Source organism: Asterias amurensis, chromosome 19 (genome assembly GCF_032118995.1).
Source record: "Asterias amurensis chromosome 19, ASM3211899v1".
NCBI lineage: Eukaryota > Metazoa > Echinodermata > Asteroidea > Forcipulatida > Asteriidae > Asterias > Asterias amurensis.
The window spans coordinates 12,893,730-12,913,979 of record NC_092666.1 but is presented as its reverse complement, the minus strand read 5'-3'; the positions used below and the strand labels follow the sequence as shown (position 1 = coordinate 12,913,979).

At 36.4% G+C, this 20,250-nt stretch overlaps 1 protein-coding gene across 2 annotated transcripts in view; it reads left to right on the top strand.

Annotated features, from left to right (window-relative positions):
• The window catches only part of LOC139951293 (double-strand break repair protein MRE11-like), a 30,501-nt gene extending 10,281 nt beyond the window's left edge, over positions 1 to 20,220 (top strand). Inside the window, exons 10-22 of one of the 2 annotated variants that reach the window (XM_071950111.1) lie at positions 463 to 628; positions 1,708 to 1,788; positions 2,356 to 2,482; positions 2,646 to 2,752; positions 3,822 to 3,989; positions 5,358 to 5,423; positions 5,594 to 5,891; positions 7,701 to 7,729; positions 8,975 to 9,057; positions 9,490 to 9,535; positions 12,046 to 12,128; positions 12,561 to 12,606; positions 13,117 to 20,220. In XM_071950111.1, the coding sequence (XP_071806212.1) occupies positions 463 to 628; positions 1,708 to 1,788; positions 2,356 to 2,482; positions 2,646 to 2,752; positions 3,822 to 3,989; positions 5,358 to 5,423; positions 5,594 to 5,891; positions 7,701 to 7,729; positions 8,975 to 9,057; positions 9,490 to 9,535; positions 12,046 to 12,128; positions 12,561 to 12,606; positions 13,117 to 13,188 (1,372 nt within the window). In that variant the 3' untranslated portion in view covers positions 13,189 to 20,220. Of the gene's footprint in view, positions 1 to 462; positions 629 to 1,707; positions 1,789 to 2,355; positions 2,483 to 2,645; positions 2,753 to 3,821; positions 3,990 to 5,357; positions 5,424 to 5,593; positions 5,892 to 7,700; positions 7,730 to 8,974; positions 9,058 to 9,489; positions 9,536 to 10,045; positions 11,966 to 12,045; positions 12,129 to 12,560; positions 12,607 to 13,116 lie in introns of those variants that run through there. The other variant, XM_071950112.1, reaches the window with a different exon arrangement.
• The last annotated feature ends 30 nt before the right edge of the window (positions 20,221 to 20,250 follow it).

Here is a 20,250-nt window from a genome sequence, read left to right as displayed (position 1 = left end):
AGCTGGCTGCCAAAGCACAAAGGTTTTGCCCGGCGGTATGCGCGAGAATCATGTTATGGTTTTTAAGTGATGTCAGAGGTCACATCGTCTATAGGTTTCCTCAGACTTGTGAGCTGTGATCAAGTTCAAGGCCCTCATGGTTTCCTTATCAGAAATATGCAATAACAATATGAACTTCTCGAGTGGGATTCGAACCCACAGCCCTTGCGCAGTGTCTTACCAAGTAGACTACCGAGATTGCCAAGTAGCTAGAGGCAGGATTTGAACCCAAGACTTTTGCAATGCTAGAGCAGTGTCTTACCAACTCGACTACCGAGATTGCCTGGTAGCTAGAGGTAGTTCGAAAGTACTGAGTATACAGTGCTAACACACATCGGTATATGGGTAAAAACCTTATTAATATTACTTATCCCCGATTAAATTTAACATTTAATAAATATGAACTTGTTGTCTTTCTTACAGACATGTCTGTCTTTTGCAAATCCGAGCCAAAGCAATGAAGTGTACCAAGATACGACTCGAGACGGTTCGTCCGTTCTACATGAGAGACATAGCCCTAATGGATACAGACATGAACCCTAACCATGCTTCGGCCACAGAACATGTGGAGGCATTCTGTGCCGAAAAGGTAAAGACCCAGAATCTGATCCTAGAATCCAGGGGTGCGTTCGATTAGCTTCCCTGTGTCGACCCCATGGTGCCCATTCGGTTGAGCCCCTGACTAGAGTTTTTCGTACGATCACTCACCCTCTCGTGGTGACGTCATGCACCTCGGGCCAGCCCCAAGTGACCCATTCCACAAGCAGGGCACTTGGGTCTGACCCGGGTGAGCCCTTGGAATGTCGTCAAAGCTATTCAAATGTACCGGGGGTAGATTGGGGTCGACCCGGGAAGCTAATCGAATGCACCTCAAGTAAAGAATTTCTGAGGTCTGCCACGAAGGACCAGGCTCCAATTTCATACAGCTGCTAAGCACAACAATTTGCTTAGCATGAAATTTCTTCCTTGATAAAAACAGGGTTACCAACCAAATTTCTATTTGTTGCAAATTGCGCGTTACTGGTTTTCAGCTTTTGTTTGCTTATCCTGACAATCACGTGAAAATTTGGTTGGTAATCCTGTTTTCATCCAGGCTAAAGTTTCATGCTAAGCAAATGTTTGTGCTAAGCAGCTCTATGGAATAGACCTCTATCAGGGTGCAGCCAGCTTGAATTTCTCCCATTGATATCATTGTTACCAAACCAAGGCTTGAAGAACAAACTAGTCTGGTTCCTAATTGCAAGATGATTATTAGCATGCATTATTGTTATTCGGTATGAGGAACATGACCAAGATGGAGGCAGCATGATAAAGGTCTGTTGGGCCCAGGGCATACTCTACTGTTAGCCATAGTTATGCTGTTTCTTTATTTGATTTTATTAAATGATTTTTCTCTGAAATGGATTGCATTGTTCCTTCCTGTGCATACATTGAACCTTTACTGATTTATTTGGGTTTACTGTCTTAATGTTTTGCAATTTTTACTCTACGGATTGTTCTGTAAGGTCCTTGTATTTTCATTTGTTTGGATTGCTGTTTATTTTCTTGTAAAATTTTTAATATTTTTATAATTATTTTGTGATGCGCTTGTGTACATTTTATGGAATGGGCGCAATATAAATGAATAAATTATTTATTATTATTATTATTATTTGTTGACTGTTTTAGGTCGAGGCGTTAATTTCGCAGGCTGAGGATGAAATGTCGGGACACCCCAAACAACCCAAACTACCCCTCATCAGATTAAGGGTAAACAATGGGGTTCTTATCCAAATTGAGCAACTTCGTACACTTGGAATTATTTTTCATCAAATTGACAAACCACTTTTTTCTTCTTCTTCGTTCAAGCGGGAGGATGCTGGCTTGGACATGTTGGATCCAAAAGATGCAATAATTGCGTTGTTCTTTGCATGGCTTAGTTGGGTTACAGTCAACTCTCTTTATAACATGGTTTCTGGGATTGGCTAAAACACCTCTTTGTAACAGGAATGTTGTTATAAGAGGACAGCAACACAAACAAACACAAAGCAGAAACGAGATTTTGGTCTTCAGGATGAACTCTTAATAAGCAGAACTCCTTTACCATGGTGCTTTTTATGATGGGAGCCAACTGTATAAAAAAATCAATTGTTGAGTTCAGTGAGTGAGCATTGAAGAGCATTTTTGGAGAATCAGTAAATCAGTGTGTTTCATATTGAAAGGAATTTAAACAAATTATTTTAGTTATTTTGTTTGTTTTCTGTCTGCGTTTGGCTGCAAAGCAATTGAGAACCCCTTGGCAGTATGTTACAGTGGTTATTTCTTTCCTATCTTCAGGTGGATTACAGTGGTGGGTTTGAAACCTTCAACATCAACCGATTTGGCCAGAAGTTTGTCAACAGGTTAGCCAACACAAAGGACATTGTGTTGTTCCACAAACGGAAGTTACAAGCGGGAAAGAGGGGTGAGTTACAGGCAAAGTATACATTTTGCTTTTTGAACCGTTCGATTCTTTCAAAAGGTAAAAACGGGAAAAAATACACATCCATTAAAAACACTCAACCAAATACAAAAGAAACAGATGAACCACAATAGAGTAATAACAAACATTTTCTTTTTTTTCACAGAAAGAAAACCCAATGAGGAGGACATGGACAATTATCTGAGGCCAGACGCTCTGGATGCAGGAAGAGTAGAGGATCTTGTGAAACAATACTTCACCGACGCTGATGAGGTGAGTAACACGTTAGCCCTCCTATTCTCTGCTAGATTGTGCAGCGGTCTGTTTCACCTTTCCAACACCATTATTGTGGCATAGAACTGTGTGCTTTCAAGTGAGAAAGTAGTCTTGGTTCAAGACTCTCCTGGATTTGTCACAAGAGGGCGCGCTATCACCCCCAACGCGCTATCAACCACGAACCGCTATCACCCGAGAACCGCTATCACAGGAGAGTCTTGGCACATTCGTTAAATCTCCCCCCAAAATGAAGGGGCGGGCTCTGCGGGAAACCTACGCACGCGCATTGTGTTTCCCCCCGATTTTGAGGGGGAGATTTAACGAATGTGCCGAGACTCTCCTGTGATAGTGGTTCTCGGGTGATAGCGGTTCGTGGTTGATAGCGCATTTGGGGGTGATAGCGCACCCTCTTGTGACAAATCCAGGAGAGTCTTGAACCAAGACTAGTGAGAAAGGGGCATTCATTCCTGCAGCCTTTTCTCTGATTCAATTGGTGAGATGAAACAAATTTTCAGGAACTTTTACAAAATTGTGTCCCAAACTAGCAATATTATAGTATGGTAATTATAATGAGTAGGGTAGATGGCCTTAGCTTTCGATCCAAACCGGACCTTCTTCAGAGGCATGAAGGCATAGTATGGTAATTATTATATAAATATGAATGGTCTGTACAACAGACTGGCAACTTCTAAGCATATCTGGACCTGATTTGATGGTACTGCTTACCGTAAGCTTACGGAAGCAAGAAAATCCATGCTTATGTCAGGCGTGTTTCAAAAGTAAACAGGGAATTTTTTTGTGGGTGTGCAATCTCCACGTTACTATAAAGCAATCTTTGCTTACACAGCCAGCGCAGAAATTTGGCACTTGCATAGTAAGCGGAGAATGGTGATCATAAGCGCAGAGTTTGGCAGTTAGCAGAGTCAAGAAATTGGGCCCAGTGGATTTCCTCGTTTTTAGTTTTTCAGGTATGCCGTTGGAAGTTGATTGCTCAATCCGAACCGCTCTTGTCAGATCGGTTGATGTTTCTTACTAAGCATTTCTCCACATTTCTCCTATTCCGCAGCATAAGAAACTCAGTCTTCTGTCGGAGAAAGGTCTCGGCCAAGCCGTCCAGGAGTTTGTGGATAAAGAGGAGAAGGATGCCATCTTGGAGCTTGTGAAGTTCCAGCTGGAGAGGACCCAGGGCCATCTGAAGAGTCGCAAGACAACGGACACTTTTATTTTGGAAGAGGTGACTTTTTTTTTTTCTTTTTTTTTTTACTTTTTTTTTTCATTTGCAAACACAATTTTTGTTAACGTAGACAAGGACAAAGGACAAACAAAACATAAGAACAACTGGACGCTAGAGCCTAATATTATATACATTTTTGTCTAATCTTATCCGATGCTCGTCCTCAAGAGCTTATTAGTTAAAGTGTCTTGAGCCTTGATTGACGAGTGATGAGCTAGTTAATGAATGGTTTAATTTGTAAAAACCCTTCTTGTTTTGAACCTTGTATGATCTGCTGTTAAAAGCAGTGGACACTATTGGTAATTACTCAAAATAATTATTAGCATAAAACCTTACTTGGTAATGAGTATTGGAGAGCTGTTGATACGTAGTATAAAGATTGGGAGAAATGTAGTTTTCGAGAAAGAAGTAATTTTCCACGAATTTGATTTTGAGACCTTAGATTTAGAGTTTGTGGTCTTGAAATCAAGCATCTGAAAGCACACAACTTCGTGTGACAAGGGTATTTTTTCCTTTCATTATTATCTCGCAAGTTCGATAACCGATTGAGCTCAAATTTTCACAGGTTTGTTATTTTATGCATATAATGTTGAGATACACCAACTGTGAAGACTAGTCTTTGACAATTACCAATAGTGTCCAGTGTCTTTAACATGAATAGTTTTTGTATAAATTGCTTTTTTTTCTGTGTTCTTTCTGCCTCTCTCTCTCTCTCTATTCATGTATTTTCACTTGACTGCTTCTGAGAAACCTGCAAAAAATAGTTAATGGCCAGACATTTCGACCCTAGCAAAGTCTTTCTCAAAAAGGCTTTTATACCTGTTCAAGTATCTTGTGTTTTCATTTAGCCTTCGAGAAAGACTCTGCTAGGGTCGAAGCGTCAGGTTAATTACTCATGTTTGCATGAATGGTTAAATTATATGTTTAATATTATTCATTCAATTTCAATTCAAGAATACATTTGTTTCCATACTCTCATAAAAGAATAACAACAGTTACATGTATTACGGAGTAAAGCAAAACATATCTTTAAGTAAGAGTAAACATGAATAAATAAATAGAGTACGGGGCCGTTTTGACAAGAAAACAAGACAACCAGACAGACAGACAAACAGACAAAAGGACAGATGAACATAATACATGACACTCATGACTTTCCATCTTAGATTTGTTTGGTGCAAGGCCTCCCAGCCTACAAGCTTCTGCATTAATGGGTTTCCTGCTGATTGAAACATTAAGTTGTCAACCTCGTATTCTTTACAGAACCAAGGCTACTCAGTAAAGATTTGACAGGTAGTGCTACCACAAACCTCACCTGACAAAGATTTTTTTTTTTTTTTTCCTTTTTTTTTCTTTCTTTTTTTTCAGTTGAAGCATTTTAAGGATGAGAGGAAGAAGATGTCAGACGCTGATGAAGCGAAAGAAATACAAAGAGTAAGAACTTTTATTTAGACTTGTGTAATACTAATATTAAAAAAATTGTATTTGCTGTGATCAATACTGAGTATAATACTTGGTGTAAGGCGAAAAAACTTCTATTCTTTATTGAGATGCAAAACTAACAAGTATTAAAACAAAATTGTAATTTTTGGTTTTATTCTAAGGTAATGGATAAAGCCAAGGAGAAGCGGCAACAGCGTGGTGACTCGACAGGTTTCAGCGACGACGACCAGAGCAGGGCAGACTCCGACGAGAGTGAATCTTCCAACACCTCAACAACCAGGGGGCGAGGTAGAAGGAGAGGTCGCGGACGGGGTCGAGGGTCAACTACAAGAGGTCTAGGGTCAACTGCCAAAGGGTCAACTGCCAAAGGGTCAACTGCCAAAGGTCAAGTGTCAAGTGGCGGGACCTTGAAGAATTTTCTCTCTAAGGAGAAATCAGTTACGAATAGTTTTGCTGAAGGTAAGCTTAGCTTAAATCCGTTCGTTTTTAATCTGTTCCCTAAGGACTTAAATTCATTCAAATCTCTGCATTTCTGGATTCAATTCAGGTTGGCAGTCAGAGTGGCATAGTGGTTTCCTCTCCCAGCCTTTCACCTCTTTGGACCCCGGTTCTAATCCTGCCCCAGACCGGAGTCTTGCATTTGGATTCTTTTTTTCTGACCCCACCCTGTGGATTTTCCTATCTTGGGAGTTCCCCCCCCCCCTCTAAAACTGTACTTTTCTTAATGTGTTTTGTACTTGAACCAATTGATGCACTGGTTATTTCTATTGCTGTGTCGTACAGATTCTGTTTTCATTAATTTCCCTGTTGTGACAAATTGCTTATATATATTTAATTTTCATTATTAAGGTTATGTTTTGTGCATTTGGAGGCTTTGGAGGTTTTGTGCATTTGCGTAAATGCACTCTATTAAATGTTTTGCATTTTTATAAATACTAATATTGATCATTGCCTGGTGCTCCTATTGCCAGCCAATTTGTATTTTATTTTTGTCATAAATTTGATATTCAGCGACTTTTTGTACTACATGTACGTATATCTGTCCCAGCCTTTCACCTCTGTGGACCCGGTTCCAATCCCGCCCCAGACCGGACTCTTGCATTTGGATTGTATTTTTTACCCCACCCTTTGGATTTCCCTGCCTTGGGAGTTTCCCCCTCTCCCCCCTCTAAAGCTGAACATTTCTTCATGTTTTCATTATTCATTATTTAGGATATGTATTGTGCTCCTGCATGATGCACTGTATACAATGTGTTGCATTTTTATTAATATTAATTTGGATCTCGTCTGGTGCTCCTAATGCCAGTCAAATTTTATCTGTTTTTTGTTGTTATCTGTTTTTGTTATCTGTTTTTTGTCATGAATGTGAAATTCAGCTACTTCTTGTACTATAGATTACGTGTATGTCCAAGCCTTTCACCTCTGTGGACCCCGGTTCTAATCCTGCCCCAGACCGGAGTCTTGCATTTGGATGTTATGTTTTACCCCACCCTTGGGATTTTCCTATCTTGGTAGTTCATCCCCCCCCTCTAAAAAAAAACTTTACTTTTCTTAATGCTATTTTTGTACAATTGATGCACTGGTTATTTCTATTGCTGTGTGTCGTACAGATTTTGTTTTCATTTTGTAACAAATTGCTTTATATGTTTCATTTCGGTATTTTCAGTGTTGTGCTCCTGCGTATTGCACTGTACTGTAAAAAATACTTTGCATTTTTATTAATATAATATTGATAATTGCCTATCTTTCTTGTGTCATAAATATGATTTTCAGCTACTACGTGTATTTTACTAAATAATTTGTCGTATTATGTCTATGCTTGCTTGTTTGAATCCACAGGTTTTTCCTTCCTTTTTTTATAGGGGAACTTTAGATATGATCCTTACAATTAAATAAAACAAAATTTAGTTAAGGTCACTTAAGGTCATCATCAAATTTTCTTTGTTAAAACCCTAAATTTTTTGTAAACTTACCCAGTCATTTTCCCTTGTGGTTTATAGTCTAACTTTAGAATCAGGACAGCAAATAATGAATAAGATAAGACAATAATTAAAATATGACATACGGTTGATTAAAGTATTATTTGTATCTAACTTTCTAAGGTTAATATTTAAAGATAAGATTATTTCTTTAATTATTCTAAAAGGTAGTTCAAAGACTCTCATATAGTTACAGATAGGCCTATAAGCTTACTTTTTCTAAACCAATTTTGTCAAAATCATCATTTTTGTTTATTAACTCATTTTGTTTCCTTTTTGTATCTTTTAGCAAAGAAAAAGAAGAGCCAAAGCCTATGGGTAGGTGTAAATTTTCCTTAAAGACCCTGGACACTATTGGAAATTGTCAAAGACCAGTCTTCTCACTTGGTGTACCTCAACATAACGCATAAAATAACAAACCTGTGAAAATTTGAGCTCAATCGGTCGTCAAAGTTGCGAGATAATAATAACAGAAAAAAACACCCTTGTTATACGAAGTTGTGTGCTTTCCGATGCTTGATTTTGAGACCTCAAATTCTAAATCTGAGGTCTCAAAATCAAATTTGTGGAAAATTACTTCTTTCTCAAAAACAACGTTACTTCAGAGGGAGACAGCTATCCTTACTCATTACCAAGTAAGGTTTTGTGCTAATAATTATTTCAAGTAATTACCAATAGTGTCCACTGCCTTTAGCTTAAAGGCAGTGGACACTATTGGTAATTACTCAAAATATTTATCATCATAAAACCTTTCTTGATTAAGAGTAATGGGGAGAGATGGACGGTATAAAACGTTGTGAGAAACAGCTCCCTCTGAAGTGGCGTAGTTTTTGAGAAAGAAGTAATTTTCCACGAATTTGATTTCGAGACCTCAATTTGAGAATTTGAGGTCTCGAAATCAAGCATCAGAAAGCACACAACTTTGTGTGACAAGGATGTTTTTTCTTTCATTATTATCTCACAAAATCTCGATGACCGATTGAGCTCAAATTTTCACAGGTTTGTTAATTTATGCATATGTCGAGATACACCAACTGTGAAGCCTAGTCTTTGACAATTACCAATAGTGTCTACTGTCTTTAACTTCCTAAAAGCTTATAGCATTTCCAAAATCCTGTAAAGTCTGAGTTTGTAGGATTCAGCATTAAGACAAACCAAAATAACAGTGTATCAGACATACCAATCTTTAATATCAGAGTTCAAACACGGGGTAGTTACTATAGAATGAAGTGTTTTATTTAGTATGATTTGTTACTGTACATAAAATCAGATCTTATCAGAGTCCAACTTTTTTTAATTATATTTTACTAACGTTTTCTTGTCACATGTAAAATATAGTTGTATGGTGAAATGCATTTTGGTTTTCCCTTTTGCATTTTGGTTATTGGGTTGTCTACGCCAATTGTCGTAGAAAGGAGTATTTGTATGGATTTTGTTCTGTACCCCAAGTCACCCACTCTTTTTTAGCGCAAGGCCAACATTTTGTGTTTTGGGTCTCCATAGTTTTTTGATTCTCTAGCTCATAACAACGTGTCGTTAAACAAATGACATTTTTTTCTTCAGAGTGATGATTCTGATGAAGAAAGTTTGTCTTCCCGCTCAACGATAACGTCAACAAATTCAACATGGAAAAGAACAACCCAAAGGTAAGCAGTTAGAGACGGAAATATGATTTCAAAGTATGTAATAATAATTGTAATAATAAGACTTGTAATGCGCACATATCCACCGTGCTGGGTGTTCAAGGCGCAGTAAAAAAACAAAAAAAAAACAGAAACAACAAAATTAGTTCTTGAAAACCTGTGACATAAGATAAGTTTTGAGAAGAGACTTGAATTTTGCGGTACAAAGACAAGATCTAAGATTAAGTGGTAGAGAGTTCCAGATACGTGGCGCAGCTGTTGAAAAAGACCTGTCTCCCCATGAGTGTCGAGACTTGGGTTCAATGAGAAGAAGCATGGAACTTGATCTAAGATTTCTTGATGGAGTGTTAACTTGAAGAAGTACATACTCTTTGTATTGAATAAAACTAACGCTTGTTAACATTTGTTTTTGGTTTTCTTTTCCGATTACTGCAGGAATGCCAAGGCAAGTGCTGTTGTTTACATCGACAGCGATTCCGACGTAAGTACATATCCTTCACTGTTTTAAAAATATTTATAAGACTTAAGTAAAAAGTTGTGTTAGTTGATTTGTTGAGAACATACTGATCTATGACCCTACCTTTTAAGGATTTGGGTACTTTTTGTAACACAAAACACAATGTCAACAGATTTACATTAAACTTACACCGTTTGAAGATAATGATAGTAATAAGCTTATCTTAAAATATTACTTGGCGAGGTGCTGTAGTTTTTGAGTGATGAGTAAAACAACACCATCGAAACACGTGTTACATGCTAAAATAATATTCCTCTTAATGAGACGAAAATTATTCAGGTGATTTTTTTTTACTCAATTCTCAAAAACGACAGCACCTCAGCAGGTAATAATTTAATGGAAGCTTTCTACCATCATTATCTTCAAGCTGTGTAAGTTTAATGTAAATCTGTGGAAATTGTGTTTTGTGTTTACAAAAAGTACCTTAATCCTTTAAAAATATGTATAAGAACGTTTATTTGTTTGACTGTTTAGGATGGTGAGGATATGTTTAGCATGCCGCCCAGCATCAGGAAAACAGGGGCCAAGAAAGCAAGACATTATTGAGTCATTAACTGTAATCTCATCCAAGCAGCTGAAATCTCGTACCAAAATTAGAAGGTTTCCAATATATTTGATAAACCGGACAAATCTTTCAAGCGGATGTGTTGTCGTGATCATAGCCAGGGGGCCAATTTCATAGAGCTGCTTAAAGCAATCGGTAAACAGTATTGTCCAAGTCCCACACTTCGTGTATCACAACTTATATATAAAATAACAAACCTGTGAAAATTTAGACTCAATCGGTCATCGGAGTCGGGAGAAAATAACGGGAAAACCCACCCTTGTTCCAGCACGTTTCGCTGTGTCATGACATGTGTTTAAAACAAAATCCGTTATTCTCGATATCGAGAATTGATAGTTGTGTTAATGTTTTCTCAAAAAGTAAAGCATTTCATTTAATAATGTTTCAAGAGAAGTCTTTCACCAACACCTTCTGTAAACCCTGTATGTTATTTGTAAATCTGTGAACTTTTAATTGTTCCGTTCAGAAAGTGTTCAATGGCTTTAAAGACAGCAATTATCCTTTTAACTAGAATAAGGTTACCAGCCAAATTACCATGTCACATGTACAATTTGTGACTGGTACCCTGCTTAATTCTGTTTAGCAGACAATTGCTAAGCAATATTTTCTGCTTAAGCTGCTCTATGAAATTGGGGCCTGCATGTGGCTAGACTTAGTGAAAACATGAATTCTCAACCAGTTAATATACAAGTGTCTGTTGTCAAAATATAAATTGACAATATTGACAACTCATCTGAAAGTGAATTTTAGTGCTTTGTGAAACCGACTCGTGGAATGTCATCTTTGAGATGGAAAGGCCATTTTCATTCTGCAAAGGGCACTTCTGTATGAAAATCTTAAAAGTGTATGGGCATTTATTGAAGGGGCATCAAGGCCAAGAGCACAACAAAGGCCACGCCCTCCATGTAATTCCATGGCTTTGTTTCAGAGTTTGCTTTCATTATACACACCAATCAAAAGAAAGTGACGACACTTAACTCTAAAATCAGAAGAAAAGGTTTATTTCTTAATCATATCATAAAGAGCAAATAAAAACTAAACAAAATTCAAGCTTCTGTTTTTAAAACAGTTCCAATTCTTATTAAACCCTTTGGTAAATAAGAAATATAACATTCCATGTTGTCTGTTTTTATCATTTGTTTGTACATGTATATCTGTATGGTATTTCCAACAGATCTTGAAGGTGCTATACATATGGAACTTTTGCTCTTAATAGAAATGGTTACCAGCCAAAATGCCATTTAATGCACATTTGCTGGTAACTGGTATACTGTAATTCATGTACTCTGCTTAGCATGTACTTTAACAGCTTCAGGAAACTTTACTTCCTTCAAAAAATGACAAAGAACAATACAGAATGTAGAGAGCCATCTGTGTAACAAATATAATTTTTAAATGCTGCATGATTTTCTACAAAATTTTGACAATAATATTTTGTTACAAAACAAGATGAAATTTTTAAATAACGTTTTAAAATGCATGCATTGAAAGAACCATAGGAAAATTACAAGTTAAAATTGATAGGAAAGTAATTTGGTTTGAAACTTAAATTCAGATTCATTTCGTTTCACAAACACCAACCTTTCCCAAATCATATATGATTTGGTGGTACTTGGTAAAATCAAATGCCTCACCATGAAGTTAAAGGAACATTACAGATAATTGGTATAAAAAGCCAAAAGTGAAGACCACAGATTACATCAAACTTACAAGGTCTGATGATGGTTAAAGCATAAAACATCCCTTGAAATATTACAGTCTGCAATATCATATTTGATGGGGAGAAAACCCTTCGTTACCTATTTCCCATTTCCCAGCGTTTTCTTCCTCATGAGTTTTTCCTTCATAGTTTTTTGATTCTCTAGCTCATAACAACGTGTCGTTAAACAAATGACATTTTTTTCTTCAGAGTGATGATTCTGATGAAGAAAGTTTGTCTTCCCGCTCAACGATAACGTCAACAAATTCAACATGGAAAAGAACAACCCAAAGGTAAGCAGTTAGAGACGGAAATATGATTTCAAAGTATGTAATAATAATTGTAATAATAAGACTTGTAATGCGCACATATCCACCGTGCTGGGTGTTCAAGGCGCAGTAAAAAAACAAAACAAAAACAGACACAACAAAATTAGTTCTTGAAAACCTGTGACATAAGATAAGTTTTGAGAAGAGACTTGAATTTTGCGGTACAAAGACAAGATCTAAGATTAAGTGGTAGAGAGTTCCAGATACGTGGCGCAGCTCTTGAAAAAGACCTGTCTCCCCATGAGTGTCGTGACTTGGGTTCAATGAGAAGAAGCATGGAACTTGATCTAAGATTTCTTGATGGAGTGTTAACTTGAAGAAGTACATACTCTTTGTATTGAATCAAACTAACGCTTGTTAACATTTGTTTTTGGTTTTCTTTTCCGATTCCTGCAGGAATGCCAAGGCAAGTGCTGTTGTTTACATCGACAGCGATTCCGACGTAAGTACATATCCTTCACTGTTTTAAAAATATTTATAAGACTTAAGTAAAAAGTTGTGTTAGTTGATTTGTTGAGAACATACTGATCTATGACCCTACCTTTTAAGGATTTGGGTACTTTTTGTAACACAAAACACAATGTCAACAGATTTACATTAAACTTACACCGTTTGAAGATAATGATAGTAATAAGCTTCTCTTAAAATATTACTTGGCGAGGTGCTGTAGTTTTTGAGTGATGAGTAAAACAACACCATGGAAACACGTGTTACATGCTAAAATAATATTCCTCTTAATGAGACGAAAATTATTCAGGTAATTCTTTTTTACTCAATTCTCAAAAACGACAGCACCTCAGCAGGTAATAATATAAGGGAAGCTTTCTACCATCATTATCTTCAAACTGTGTAAGTTTAATGTAAATCTGTGGAAATTGTGTTTTGTGTTTACAAAAAGTACCTTAATCCTTTAAAAATATGTATAAGAACGTTTATTTGTTTGACTGTTTAGGATGGTGAGGATATGTTTAGCATGCCGCCCAGCATCAGGAAAACAGGGGCCAAGAAAGCAAGACATTATTGAGTCATTAACTGTAATCTCATCCAAGCAGCTGAAATCTCGTACCAAAATTAGAAGGTTTCCAATATATTTGATAAACCGGACAAATCTTTCAAGCGGATGTGTTGTCGTGATCATAGCCAGGGGGCCAATTTCATAGAGCTGCTTAAAGCAATCGGTAAACAGTATTGTCCCAAGTCCCACACTTCGTGTATCACAACTTATATATAAAATAACAAACCTGTGAAAATTTAGACTCAATCGGTCATCGGAGTCGGGAGAAAATAACGGGAAAACCCACCCTTGTTCCAGCACGTTTCGCTGTGTCATGACATGTGTTTAAAACAAAATCCGTTATTCTCGATATCGAGAATTGATAGTTGTGTTAATGTTTTCTCAAAAAGTAAAGCATTTCATTTAATAATGTTTCAAGAGAAGTCTTTCACCAACACCTTCTGTAAACCCTGTATGTTATTTGTAAATCTGTGAACTTTTAATTGTTCCGTTCAGAAAGTGTTCAATGGCTTTAAAGACAGCAATTATCCTTTTAACCAGAATAAGGTTACCAGCCAAATTACCATGTCACATGTACAATTTGTGACTGGTACCCTGCTTAATTCTGTTTAGCAGACAATTGCTAAGCAATATTTTCTGCTTAAGCTGCTCTATGAAATTGGGCCCTGCATGTGGCTAGACTTAGTGAAAACATGAATTCTCAACCAGTTAATATACAAGTGTCTGTTGTCAAAATATAAATTGACAATATTGACAACTCATCTGAAAGTGAATTTTAGTGCTTTGTGAAACCGACTCGTGGAATGTCATCTTTGAGATGGAAAGGCCATTTTCATTCTGCAAAGGGCACTTCTGTATGAAAATCTTAAAAGTGTATGGGCATTTATTGAAGGGGCATCAAGGCCAAGAGCACAACAAAGGCCACGCCCTCCATGTAATTCCATTGATTTGTTTCAGAGTTTGCTTTCATTATACACACCAATCAAAAGAAAGTGACGACACTTAACTCTAAAATCAGAAGAAAAGGTTTATTTCTTAATCATATCATAAAAAGCAAATAAAAACTAAACAAAATTCAAGCTTCTGTTTTTAAAACAGTTCCAATTCTTATTAAACCCTTTGGTAAATAAGAAATATAACATTCCATGTTGTCTGTTTTTATCATTTGTTTGTACATGTATATCTGTATGGTATTTCCAACAGATCTTGAAGGTGCTATACATATGGAACTTTTGCTCTTAATAGAAATGGTTACCAGCCAAAATGCCATTTAATGCACATTTGCTGGTAACTGGTATACTGTAATTCATGTACTCTGCTTAGCATGTACTTTAACAGCTTCAGGAAACTTTACTTCCTTCAAAAAATGACAAAGAACAATACAGAATGTAGAGAGCCATCTGTGTAACAAATATAATTTTTAAATGCTGCATGATTTTCTACAAAATTTTGACAATAATATTTTGTTACAAAACAAGATGAAATTTTTAAATAACGTTTTAAAATGCATGCATTGAAAGAACCATAGGAAAATTACAAGTTAAAATTGATAGGAAAGTAATTTGGTTTGAAACTTAAATTCAGATTCATTTCGTTTCACAAACACCAACCTTTCCCAAATCATATATGATTTGGTGGTACTTGGTAAAATCAAATGCCTCACCATGAAGTTAAAGGAACATTACAGATAATTGGTATAAAAAGCCAAAAGTGAAGACCACAGATTACATCAAACTTACAAGGTCTGATGATGGTTAAAAGCATAAAACATCCCTTGAAATATTACAGTCTGCAATATCATATTTGATGGGGAGAAAACCCTTCGTTACCCATTTCCCATTTCCCAGCGTTTTCTTCCTCATGAGCGTTTTCTTCAATTTATTTGTTAATCGATGTCATGCAAAATGTGTAATCGATTTTGTCACTATTTGCTAGTGAGCCAGATGGCCGACCGATCTTAATCTTCTACGGGTTTGTAAGTTTAATTAATGGTGGATTACATAAAGTGCTTAAACTGCCTGCAACTGTTTTGTTAGCAAAAACCAATTCTGTAATGTTCCTTTAAAATGAATCTCAGTGCTTTGTAAACAAATAACTCCGGTTCGGAACCGGTTCCGACCCTCACCAAAAAGTTAAACTAAATTTGTTAGTTTTACTAATCACATGGTAATTGTTTTTTAGTTAAAGCCATTATACACTTTCGGTAAACAGTATTGTCCAAGTCCCACACTTCGTGTATCACAACTTATATATAAAATAACAAACCTGTGAAAATTTAGGTTCAATCGGTCATCGGAGTTGGGAGAAAATAACGGGAAAACCCATTCTTGTTTCCGCGCGTTTCGCCGTGTCATGACATGTGTTTAAAATAAATCCGTAATTCTCGCTAACGAGAATTTATATTGTTTTAATGTTTTCTCAAAAAGTAAAGCATTTCATGGAACAATATTTCAAGAGAATTCTTTCACCATTACCTTCTATAAACCCTGTAAATTATTTGTAAATCTGTGAACTTTTTTTTTTCTGTACAGAAAGTGTATAATGGCTTTAATTAAAGTAACATCACATCATTGTGTAATTAACGGTATTTACAAACCGAACCAAAGTAAAAAATACATCAGGCACTTGTTATTTAAACAACAAAAATATTTCATGAAAAAAATGATATGACATGATATTGTCTGGTTACCGTATTCTAGTATGCTTAGCTACGTTTTGTGCTCAAGCAGTGCTATGAAAATGCACCTACATGTAGATAACATGGCGAAATGTCTTTTAAAGGATTCGGGTACTTCTTTGTTACACAAAACACAATGTCCACAGATTTACATTAAATTTACACCGTTTGAAGATAATGATAGTAGAAAGCTTACCTTAAAATATTATTTGCTGAGGTGCTGTATTTCTTTTAGAAATGAGTAAAACAATGTCATGAAAATACGTTTTGACATGCTAAAATAATTTTCGTCTCATGATCACTGGTACGACAATTTTTTTCAAGACATTGTTTTACTCGTTTCTCAAAAACTGCAGCATCTCAGCAAGTAATATTTTCAGGGAAGCTTTCAACTATCATGATCTTCAAACTGTGTTAGTTTAATGTAGATCTGTAGACATTGTGTTTTTTTGTCCTACAAAAAGTACATAGATCTTTAAAAGTCTTTGCACTTGCCATGCCTGTACTTGCATCTGAGAAAAGTCTTGTAGAACTACCAGCCATGAAGATGAAAATACTTAATTTTTATGATGACAAAGTTTATAGGAAAGGCTTAATAAAATGCATTTAAAATGCTTCTTTTTCTTCACATGCCTTAATTATATGATTCAGAATCAGACGACTCTGAAGTAGCTTTGACCAAAGAATAAATCAAATAATATAGTTAAAGAAACTGGACACTATTGGTCATTGTAAAAAAAACCAGTCTTCTGTATTTCTACATATGCATATAAAAAAACTGTGAACATTTGAACTCAATCGGTCGTCGAAGTTGCGAGATAATGAAAAAAAAAACGCCCTTGTCACACGAAGTTGTGTGCTTTTAGATGCTTGATTTCGAGACCTCAAATTCTAAATTTAAGGTCTCGAAATCAAATTTATGGAAAATTGCTTCTTTCTCGAAAGCTACGTCACTTTAGAGGAAGCCGTTTCTTACAATGTTTTAAATTATCAACCTCTACCCATTACTTGGTACCAAGTGAGGTTTTATGCTAATAATTATTTTGAGAACTACCAATAGTGTCCACTGCCTTCAAACAGGCATGCAACTTTTCGGCTGATCAGGATTTTCTCTTCTTCTTTTCAAAACAGTGCCATAGAAAACTGAAAACACTGTACACAAGTTAAGTGTGATCGTCATTTCCTCTGTTTTTGCAATTAGAAAGTGGCATTTCGGTTACAGGTGCCCCACCAATGTTTGGCTTAGCATAGAAGTTTGCTCAGCATCCTTATGACATTTTGCCATGGTCATTTTCAACGCCATAGCTCCCTGTTACTAAAACTACATTATATTATTTGTAAATGTTACAGTTAAATACATGATGAATAAAAGTTATGGGAATTCCATATTTTTTTTACGGAGTAACACACTTTCAATGACTTAGCTGTCCCGCCAAAAACTTTGTATTCATTTTTATATAGGAATTTTTGATAAAAAGTTTAAAATAGTATTCCCTTTATTATTGCTTGCCATACTCGTTTGTTTTTGTTACGTACATAAACGGTATAAAAATTCTCTGCTTTTGCGATAAAGACTTGATCCTGAACAAAATTGGAAGCTATCGATAGATAATCGAAGCTAGTGTGCATCATGCAATCAGGGTACCGCAGAAGCCTAAACGGATACTTTTGTGGACGCTAGGTGGCAGCAGACTCGCAATTGTTCTGTTCGTGTACCTTTTTTGAACCGTTCGGTTGTTTTATTCTATAAATTTATACAAGACACACTGACGCTACTCTGTAAAACTTTCAAAAGGTGGTAGAGTTTTCGAGATAATAATTGCCGAAAATACGGAGCAACTGCCTTTATGATAAATGCGGAACAGTTACGTCCACAGTCTGACAAACGTTTCAAAGATTCAGATAAGAACTGGTATACATGTAGCTGTCTATAATCACATTATTTTTTTAAAGATCACACTAATGAAACGGTGAAAGTTTATAGTTCTTAAATATGTATACACAAAAATAGATATGACAGCAAGAGATTCAAGTTTAAATCTGATATGCTTTCAGAAATATTTGGAACAGCTTTTATACGTATTCTTTTTGTACATTCTTAGCTTATTTTTCTTGTATTAAAGTATCATACTTCTTGATTTTAACCATGATTGTATCTCCATCATGCAAAGTTTAAAATCCCACTCTTGTACATGGAGATTTTTTCAAACCCTACTAGATTGTATTTTCAAAATGCAAAGTTTCAAATCCTATACTTACATATCAATACTTTTAATACTTAATTATAACCTGTTTATAATTGGGGGAGATTTAATAAAGTTGAAAAATCATTTGTTTAATTTGTGTTTATGCGGCTGTTTTGCGAGTTGAGTAAACGAAGTTGCCAAACGGTGGCATGTTCCTAGATAAACCCCCCAAAAATACGAAGAAAACAAGTTCCAGACGGGAATGCTGATAATTCCAGAATTGATGATCAGAATGTTGAAAACCACTTATAGCCTGGTAAAACACAACCGACACACGATGTGAATATAAAGGTAGTCTAGGTGCAAGACGTACTTGTTGAGTGGGGCCTACGTATGTGTGCATAGTTGAACGACAACGTTTTGCACCAAGACTAATACAAAAGTAGAAACAGAAAGAGTGAATAAATCCTTAAAAGTGCCAAGCAAGACCGATGATGACGTAAGAGCATGAAAAAGGCTCCGTGCAAAGAAAATATACAAAGACATTATTAAGAAAAAATGTAGTACTGACATTTTAAACAAGACAATTTAAAAAAAATTGTCAAAATAACTTTATCTTAATAAACTCACGTTAATTTTTATTAAATGTATATACATCGGTTAAATCTACGTAGGTTTTGAATGCGTAGGGTGTTTAATTTCCGTCGCAGACACAAGCCAGTAAATAATAATTTTTTAATATACTTTTACTTGTGCAATTTGAAGGCACTGTGCACGTTTGGTAAACGTTAAAGACCGGTATTCTCACTTGGTGTATCCTCACATATGCATGAAATAACAAACCGGTGAAAATTTGGGCTCAATTGGTCATCGAAGTTGCAAGAAAATTATGAAAGAAAGAAAAAAAACTTCATTGCACAAAATTGTTGTGCTTTCAGAGAGATTCATATATTTTTGGTGAGCAATTACCTCTTTCTCTAAAACGTTACTTCAGAGAAAGTCGTTTCTCACAATGTTTTATCACCAACGACCCGTCAGTGTTCATTACCAAGTAAGTCAATCATTAACCTTTCGAGTTATTACCAAAAGTATACACTGCCTTTAAGACAGTTTGGGTATAGATTTAAGCCACGTGACAAGATCATGTGACAAACTTGTTAGCCCATTCAAGACACTGGACACGACTGGTAATTGTCAAAGACTAGCCTTCACAGTGTATCTCAACATATGCATAAAATACCAAACCTGTGAAAATTTGAGCTCAATCGGTCGTTGAACTTGCGATATAATAATGAAAGAAAAAAATCACCCTTGTCACACGAAGTTGTGTGCTTTCAGATGATTGATTTCGAGACCTCAAATTCTAAATCTGAGGGCTCGAAATCAAATTCGTAAAAAATTACTTCTTTCTCGAAAACTACGTTCCTTCAGAGGGAGCCGTTTCTCACAATGTTTTATACAACCAACAGCTCTCCGTAGCTCGTTACCAAGTATGGTTTTATGCTAGTATTTATTTTGAGTAATTACCAATAGTGTCCACTGCCTTTAAACACGGGACATTTGCGAGGTTCAATTTATAGCTTAACTGACCACTTAAAGTAGCCTTTTACATGCACAACAAAAAAACGGGTGTAAACTAAAAAAAAATGGAAAAATAGTCTACAGTGGTGCCAAGAAACAATCGGTGCATTTTTCCATCTTCAAATTAGTGCAAACACAGACACCTCAGTCGCCACTGTCTCTTCTGGTATGATGGGCTGCAGGTCAAAGGTCACCGAACGCTGTGCCGTTTGTTTTGCTTTCGATGATGACGATGCCTTGTCGGAGGACCTAGAACGCGTCTGCGTTCGTTTAGATGGTAGTGCACCGTTAGATGCGGGTGGATCTTGTGACACGGAACGCAGCGTGTGTGATGGTAGGTCCTTGGACACGGAACGCAGCGTTTGTGGTGGTGGGTCCTGGGACATGGAACGCGTCGTTCGTTTGGCCGATGTTTCTTCGTTTGATATGTTGTAAGCCCCTGAACGCGGTGTTCGTTTAGCGGCCGTTCCTTTTTTCGATGAGGGGTTCGCAGTGACGGAACTCGGCGTTCCTTTGGTTGATTTTGCTTCAGTTGATTTTAAAGGGATTCTTGAACGCCTTGTCTGTTTGGTCATTGCTGCTCCTTTTGAGGTGAGAACCGAACGCAACTTTCCCTTGACAGGCTCT